The sequence below is a fragment of the Pinus tabuliformis genome, chromosome 3_1, assembly GCF_031772625.1.
Source record: "Pinus tabuliformis cultivar Carrire ecotype Pingquan chromosome 3_1, CPIR1, whole genome shotgun sequence".
NCBI classification, from domain to species: Eukaryota; Viridiplantae; Streptophyta; class Pinopsida; order Pinales; family Pinaceae; genus Pinus; species Pinus tabuliformis.
In genome coordinates this window covers 349029081-349037626 of record NC_142301.1, presented here as the reverse complement: position 1 = coordinate 349037626, position 8546 = coordinate 349029081, and the positions used below count along the sequence as shown (strand labels likewise).

Genomic DNA, 8546 nt, shown 5'->3' with positions numbered 1-8546 from the left:
TTATAAATTTTCAATATAGATCTCAATATATATTTGATTTCTACATTACTTTCCACGTCTAACAAATTCAAATTCATTTGCTGTGTGCAGTATTTATTTTCGATCACTATATACCTTATATGCTTTCATCCATTATTAAAAATAAAATAAAATATTAAAATTTAAACATTATTTTAAGTCTTAAAATAAAGTTTATATATTTTTAATGAAAACTTTTCAAATCATTATAAAAAATGAACTAGTCATAAACTTGGACCTCAAACTGAAAGGTATCTTCAGAGGGAGTAATCGGCAACTAGTCCCGACACCATGAATTTGAATATAATGAAGGTAGGTAAATAAATAAACCGAAGGAGACGTATGATTAAACAGACTGCTACACCATACATTTTTCAGATTTGATTAAACAACAATTTTTTTTTTAAGTTAATCAATAAATAAACCGAAGGAGACGTATTACTTATAAAAAGAACATTCAACAACGATGATTAAACAGACTGCTACCCCATACATTTTTCAGATTTGACTTATAAAATATGTGTCCTTAAATCATGTTGTAAATAAAAATGACCATGTACTATACCAACTGTGAACATCCCCAATTATGAAATAGTCTTATGACCGCCTCTTTTGTTTTGATTTTAAATGGCCAGCGTCCGCCTACTCCCAGACTGGACATTGTAATTTGGGGCACCCACGGACATCAAGCTCCTCCAACCACGTACAATGTTCAACACATTCCACCTCCTCTAACTCACAGCACCCCGAGAGATGTAGCCTTCGAAGCTGTGTACACTGCAACAAGCCCCGTATGTTCTTCAGCTTCCAACATCCATTTGCCCTCAACTCCTCCAAAGATGTCAACAATTCCATACTTGGCAGTTCATCTAACTGAGCGCACCCACTAACATTTAACCTCTGAAGTTTTGTGGCCTGCTCCAAACCCCGTATCCTCTTCAGCTGCGTACATCCGTCTGCCCACAAGTCCTCCAAAGATGTCAATAATTCCATACTTGGCAGCTCATCTAACTGAGGGCACCCTCTAACAGCTAAATGCTTAAGTTTTGTGGCCTGCTCCAAACCCCGTATCCTCTTCAGCTTCGTACATCCGTCTGCCCACAAGTGCTCCAAAGATGTCAATAATTCCATACTCGGCAGCTCATCTAACTGAGCGCACCCTCTAACATCTAAATGCTGAAGTTTTGTGGCCTGCTGCAACCCCCGTATGTTCTTCAGCTTCGCACATCCCTCTGCCCACAAGCGCTCCAAAGACGTCAATAATTCCATACTCGGCAGCTCATCTAACTGACCGCACCCTCTAACATCTAAATGCTGAAGTTTTGTGGCCTGCTGCAACCCCCGTATGTTCTTCAGCTTCGCACATCCCTCTGCCCCCAATTCCTCCAAAGATGTCAATAATTCCATACTTGGCAGTTCATCTAACTGAGCGCACCCACAAACATTTAACGTCTGAAGTTTTGTGGCCTGCTCCAAACCCCGTATCCTCTTCAGCTTCGTACATCCGTCTGCCCACAAGTGCTCCAAAGATGTCAATAATTCCATACTCGGCAGCTCATCTAACTGAGCGCACCCTCTAACATCTAAATGCTGAAGTTTTGTGGCCTGCTGCAACCCCCGTATGTTCTTCAGCTTCGCACATCCCTCTGCCGCCAATTCCTCCAAAGATGTCAATAATTCCATACTTGGGAGTTCATCTAACTGAGCGCACCCACAAACATTTAACGTCTGAAGTTTTGTGGCCTGCTCCAAACCCCGTATCCTCTTCAGCTTCGTACATCCGCGTGCCCACAAGTGCTCCAAAGATGTCAATAATTCCATACTCGGCAGCTCATCTAACTGAGCGCACCCTCTAACATCTAAATGCTGAAGTTTTGTGGCCTGCTGCAACCCCCGTATGTTCTTCAGCTTCGCACATCCCTCTGCCCACAAGCGCTCCAAAGATGTTAATAATTCCATACTCGGCAGCTCATCTAACTGAGCGCACCCTCTAACATCTAAATGCTGAAGTTTTGTGGCCTGCTGCAACCCCCGTATGTTCTTCAGCGTCCCACATCCCTCTGCCCACAAGCGCTCCAAAGATGTCAATAATTCCATACTCGGCAGCTCATCTAACTGAGCGCACCCTCTAACATCTAAATCCTGAAGTTTTGTGGCCTGCTGCAACCCCTGTATGTTCTTCAGCTTCGCACATCCCTTTGCCCACAAGCGCTCCAAAGATGTCAATAATTCTATACTGGCAGCTCATCTAACTGAGCGCACCCTCTAACATCTAAAAGCTGAAGTTTTGTGGCCTGCTGCAAACCCCGTGTGTTCTTCAGCTTCGCACATCCCCTTGCCCACAAGTACTCCAAAGATGTCAATAATTCCATACTTGGCAGCTCATCTAACTGAGCGCACCGAGAAACATCTAACCGCTGAAGTTTTGTCAGCTGGTCCAACCCCCATATGTTCTTCAACTGCACACATCCATGTACGTCCAACTCCTCCAAACATAAAGGGAGCTGCAAAAAAGATATTTATATGTGGATCACGATTCTCATCTACTAAACATTTCAAATTATTCCGAGACGCTATTTTGATAATAACCACTAAACAGAAATGTTTATACAACAAATTTCAATTTACCTGTGATTCTTGTTGCCACAATGTTTCTAATTTATCCCCGGACACCTGAAGAAACTTTAGCTTCTTCATTGGAATCAGAGGAGGGAGAGATGAGTATGGACACTTGTTCCAGCGGAGCCATATGAGATTTGGCGACTTCGCGCTCTTCAGAATGCGTTCCAAGAGGGAACCTTCAGTATCAACAAGGTGTAACCTCGTCATTTGAATACAGTCAAAATCATCATCATCATGGTATTCGCTAAGAACCATTCTAATTCCCCGCACGGTTATTATTCCCTGCCCATCATAAAAAAAATAAATGATAGTGATTACAGGTTCATTCATTCTTGTAAGATAATGAACCCCGATCTTTATTGAATAAAATATAAGAGGATTTGAGGGATTGACTACTTACAGTTGATTGCTGCACTAAGTCATCAAAATGCCAAAACCTAAGTGGTTGCTTAACACTGGCTTCACTTATTGCAAGATCCCGTAGGTGATCATGCATACTTATCCGATTGTAGGAGTCTACTTCGACCAGACACTTGTTTTGTAGATTTTGTAATGTTAACCAGCCTCCCCATTTTGAGACGTTCCATATGCTAATGGCCATTTCCCTTTTTTGTCCAATGAAAAAACAAGCAATATCTAAGAATACTTGTTTTTCATCTTCATTCAAGGCTTCATAACTAATTTGAAGCCTTTTTTTAATGTCTTCAGGAAGTCTCTTTTGAAGTTGAACCAATTGGGCAGACCAATAAGACAGATCATTGTTTCCATGGAGAAGTCCACCGAACACTTTCAGAGATAGAGGCAATCCATCACAGGCATTTACGAAGTCCTGGGCCAAGTTTTCAAATCCTGGGAGTGGATCGGGCTGACCGAAAGCATGCTGGCAAAAGAGCTTGAGTGAGCGTTCTGTACTTAGCCCGTCTAACTTGTAAATTAATGAGTTTTCGACCCCTGATCTCGTGAGAACATCCTTATCTCTAGATGTAATCAATATTAAGCTATCTGAGTGGATACAAGTTCGATCTGGCACAAGTTCATCAATCTGATCTACGCTATCTACATCATCTAAAACTAATAAAATCTTGTGAGATGAAAGATGCTTTTTAAGCCTTTCTATAGCTTCAGCTTTATTTTCTATCAACAGATCTGACCCAGTCAAGCTCCTAAGAAGTTTTCTCTGCAATATTATTAAAGAGCCTTTAACTACATTTTCTCTTACATCATCTAAAAAGCAAGATCCCGCATAACCTGAACCATCATCTAAAAAGCAAGATCCGGCATAACCTGAACTATCCTTATTGAAGGATTGTGAACTCTTCCTTTTCCTATTGAAGATTTCTTTTGCAAGGGTTGTTTTTCCTACACCACCTAACCCAACAATCCCTACGACCTGAACTTTTCTTCCACTCTGTGGATGCTGCAATAACACTTGATTTTCAAAATCGCTAACTTTTTCTTCTAAACCGGTTGGATATTTGGCTACATCCAATGGTTTATTCACATTTCTCAACACACATTCAACCACCTTATGTAGCAAGAGGCCCTCGTCACTGGCGAAAAACAATATAACCAGTGAGAAACATAGTATGTGCATATCTATCAATATAAAGTAACAGAAACACCGGGAAGGATGTTTGAACGCTTACCCGTTACACGCCTCCAGCTCGAAACCGCTTATGCCGGAAACTTTAGAAAGAGCATTTCGCCACTCTTCAATAGTGGCTGCATTGTGTCTCAGCTTCTTTTGATGAGATTGAGGATCACATATATCCAACTCAGAACATTTATCCAATATTCAATAGAAAGAACATTTCTCTCAGTTTGAGCCTCATACTCCGTCTTCTCTCCAAGTTTCTGCAGGGCTTGAGCATACACAGTATCTTTGCCCTGGGTCCATCTAAGATCAGCGGGTTTCACTTGGTAAAACACTGGAATTATTTTAGCCCCTGACTCCAGCATCATTAGGAGCTCATTTAGACACCAGGTTGAGTCAGCGTATCCCGCGGAAAAAATAGCAACGTGCACAGAGGCTGTTCGAATAGCCCCTTCTATTTCATACTTAAAATACTCTCCCTGCCGCAATTCCTCCCGATCCAGAAAGACCTTCAATCCGTACGAAGTAAGCCGATAGTAGAGATGACTGGCGAAGGTACTTTTTGACATCGGGGCCTCTGTGATTTATAAAAACATCAAAGGCGGAATTGCTCGTGTTGCTAGGATTAAGGGAGGTGGAAGTAGAGGCAGCGGTGGAGGAGGATGCGGCCATTTCCAATTTGGAAAATAGACACAGAGATAGGAGAGATGTGAAGGATGGCGATGAGTACGACTCAGTCTGAGACTGCAAGGGAGCCGATGAATTAGGAGTTTCTCAGTGCCCAGAGAAGCTGTGAAGAATTGCAATAGGAAACACGCTTTATGCAGAAATACAGCAATACACATGAAACCCTTTACCCCTGGTTTTTGCTTATGTCTGAAGGCGCGTTTTAGGTCTGAATGCGCGTTTTCGTAGTGGCCGACCATTGATGTGCACAACCATACATTGTTGGGGATCGGAATCACGTGGCCAGCCGGCCAGACAAAGGAAAAAACTGAACCTACAGCTCATTAGAAAACATTGATAGGACACCACTCAATATTTTTTTGGTGGGTGGGTGTTGGGGATCGGAATCACGTGGCCAGCCGGCCAGACAAAGGAAAAAAGTGAACCTACAGCTCATTAGAAAACATTGATGGGACACCACTCAATATTTTTTTTGGTGGGTGGGTAGGAGGAAGGGATGAAGGTTTTAACGCTGTATTTTCAATTAATCTAGACAAAAAAGTTAAATAATACTGTAGTTAGGTTAGGTTTTCATTTTCTTTTAGAAAATAATATAACATGAGGGTATTATGTTGAGACAAAATTCATTCATGATAAATATTTATATGAGTATAAAATAATATTAGTATTTATTTTAATGTTTATGGTAATTAATATATGTATTAGTATTAAATTATTTTATTAATTGTGTTAGTATTAATATTAAATTATAGTTTTAGTATTAATTTTAAATTATGATATTAATGAAAGATAGAAGTAGGAGGAGACTTTATGGATGTAAAAATTTAAGATTTCATTGTTGAGGGAAGGGGAGAAGAATATTTACTTTTCTGCAAATTAATGTTGAAACACAAGCATCATAATCATATATTTTCACTTACCACATAAAATGGACAATGGCTTTTTGATCATAGGGATATTGAAAAAAGAACTTACTTCATTTTACAATGATCTCCTTAAAAAGCCTAACCCTAACATATTACAAGCCATGGAGAAAATAATCGTCCACATTCTAAGATTGGTCACTGAAGACCAAAACACGACTTTGATGAAGGAAATTACTTTGCAGGAGGTTAAGGAAGCAATGATGAGCCTCCCAAAAAATAAGGCTCCTAGACCGGATGCTTTCACCTCAAATTTTTTCTAAGCAGGTTGGGCATTCTTGGGAGAGGAGATATTAGCTTTAATAGAGGAATTGCAAAGAAAACGCTCTATCCTCCCTGCTCTAAACGCCACTTTCCTCACTCTTGCACCTAAATCGACACAAGCAGCAGATCTAAGTAACTTTAGACCTATCACACTCTGTAACGTGGTGTACAAAATCCTTTCGAAGATCATAGTCAATAGACTCAAACCCTTGTTTCCTTTGCTCATCTCCAAGGAGCAGTCAGGATATGTTGAGGGTCAGCAAATCCTGGACAAGATCATAGTAGCGCATGAGCTTATACACACTATGAAAAAGTTCAGAAAATCAAGTATGGTAATCAAATAAGATTTCTCAAAAGCATTTGATAAATTGAGTTGGGATTATCTTTTCCAAATTTTGAAAGCCTTTGGTTTCTCTAATGATTGGGCTAAATGGGTGGCTTCCTTATTTTCCTCCCCTTTCTTCTCTATCATTATTAATGGTTCCCCCTCCTCCACCTTTAGTGCCTCTCGAGGTATTTGCCAAGGAGACCCACTCTCCCCTTTTCTTTTTGTCCTGGCTATTGAAGTTCGTGGCTGTTATCTTAGACATTTTATGCTTAATGGTGAGATGTGGGGCATTCGTCTCAACAATTGGTTGGCACCCATAACTCACCAACAATTTGTGGATCTCACTATGTTGATGGGCGATCCCTCGGCTCAAGAAGCCTTGGCCTTCAAGCGCATTCTGAATGACTTCATGTTAGCCTCTAGTACTGAAATTGAACCCAACAAGTCGCAAGCTTTCTTCTTCAATACACATCCTAGCATTTAAGCCCATCTTGCCCGTCTCTTAGGTTTATCTCAAGCCTCTCTCTCGATCATTTATCTAGGTACCCCACTAGTAGAGAATTCGTTGAAAAATATTCACTAGAGAGATCTTTTGGATATAATTCTCACCAAACTAAACAATTGGACCTTTAAGGCCTTAAATTTTCCAGGAAGATTAGTTCTCCTCAAATTGGTGCTTCAATCACTCCCAATTTATAGAATTTTGGTCCTAGTTGCACCGAAAGGCGTCATGCGTTCAATGTGTAACCTAATGCACTCTTTTCTTTAGGGAGGAGCAGCCCGGGAACATAAGTGGGTGGTTGTGGCTTGGAGTTTGCTCTGTCTTACCAAATCAAGAGGATGATTATGACTCAAGGATCCAGAGATGCTTAACAGAGTCATGGGGGCCAAACTCTGGTGGTGTTGACTTCAAGGGGGTCAATATCCTTGGAAATTAATATGGGACAAAAAATACAGTCAAGGACTTAGCATAGAATCCAAGTTGCACAAACACAACCTCACGTCAGGCTCTTCCATATGGAATTTGGCTGACAACAATAAGGAAATCATTCAAAATAACTATTTTTGGGAAATTCATAATGGAGGCTTGACCAAATTTTGGTCTGATTCATGGCAGCAGCTTCCAAAGCTCTCTTCTTGATCCGAGTTGACTCAACTCCCAGATTTAACCAAGATCTTTTTCTTTCGTGATGTGATTATAATTGCATTTAAAAGAGCATAAAGGAACATATATGCATGTTGTAAAGAAGAAGAAACTGACAAGAATCAGCAACATAAAACATAAGACGTTGATAACAGAGTTCATCCAGGAGGGACTATGTCTCCGGGTCCCGGTGTCAAGATGGTGCAGGTCGCTGCATTAAGTGTTGGAAAGAGTGATGATGTACATGCATGTGTTTTCTCTATCATACAAGGAATATGCCCTCACACAGGAGTGGCTCCAAGAGATGTTCCACTGCAGGAAATCTCATTCAAAAAAGGACTCCTATCAGCATGACATTATTTCATGTATGTTAATAATGAGCATCCCGCTAACATGGCATCAAAGGGATCTCAATCAAAACATACATGGCGACACATGAGTATCCCGTCAACATGGCGACCAAGGTATCTCAATCAAAACATGACAATAAGTACATCTCACATCAAGAAGAAAACAAATTCCCACATCAAACATCAAATAGGGATCTATACAGCATAATGCATCACAAGTAAAGAGACAAAGAAGTACATGATCACACTGCATATACCTCACATCAAAGAGTTATCAGAAGAAGAGGATGATAAACTACTGGATCTCGATGTACCATCAATCTCGTGGTGTTGAATATCATGGAAATCACTGCTAGCACATTGAATGCTGACACCTGAACTCCACTTTGAAAAGTGGCCGAAAAATGGAATGATCAAATGGAAAATCTGATTACACCATCAGATTCGTGGCGTCGAATAGTGTAAAATTGACTATCAAATTTCTGAATTCTGACAAAGTGAAAATTTGGGGCTACATGAATCTTTTTAGATCCCCCTAGATTCCTCAAAGATTCCCTCCTCCGGGTCATCTGAATATCTGCTGCTCAGATCAAAAATTCTGTCTATACCATCAGGT

At 40.5% G+C, this 8546-nt stretch overlaps 2 protein-coding genes across 2 annotated transcripts; both read right to left on the bottom strand.

Annotated features, from left to right (window-relative positions):
• Positions 1 to 393: 393 nt before the first annotated feature.
• LOC149187154 (uncharacterized) lies at positions 394 to 2115 on the bottom strand. Its single transcript, XM_089411298.1, has one exon. It carries the CDS (start codon positions 2113 to 2115, stop codon positions 661 to 663), a length of 1455 nt encoding a protein of 484 aa, XP_089267424.1. The 3' UTR covers positions 394 to 660.
• Positions 2116 to 2249: 134 nt separating this feature from the next.
• On the bottom strand, positions 2250 to 4803 carry LOC149187153 (disease resistance protein Roq1-like). Its single transcript, XM_089409574.1, has 5 exons — positions 4558 to 4803; positions 4287 to 4414; positions 3041 to 4190; positions 2647 to 2922; positions 2250 to 2522 (listed from the first exon to the last, which is right to left on the bottom strand). Exons 1-5 carry the CDS (start codon positions 4801 to 4803, stop codon positions 2250 to 2252), a joined length of 2073 nt encoding a protein of 690 aa, XP_089265700.1.
• Between the last annotated feature and the right edge of the window lie 3743 nt (positions 4804 to 8546).

Excerpts from the sequence above, each read along its gene's own strand:
- LOC149187154 (XM_089411298.1), bottom strand. The coding sequence starts at position 2,115 with ATGGAATTATTGACATCTTTGGAGCGCTTGTGGGCAGAGGGATGTGGG.
- LOC149187153 (XM_089409574.1), bottom strand. The coding sequence starts at position 4,803 with ATGTCAAAAAGTACCTTCGCCAGTCATCTCTACTATCGGCTTACTTCG. Across the intron at positions 4,415-4,557 it reads TAATTCCAGTGTTTTACCAA|TTGGATATATGTGATCCTCA; the intron begins GTGAAACCCGCT and ends AAATGTTCTGAG. Across the intron at positions 2,923-3,040 it reads ACTTAGTGCAGCAATCAACT|GGAATAATAACCGTGCGGGG; the intron begins GTAAGTAGTCAA and ends TATGATGGGCAG.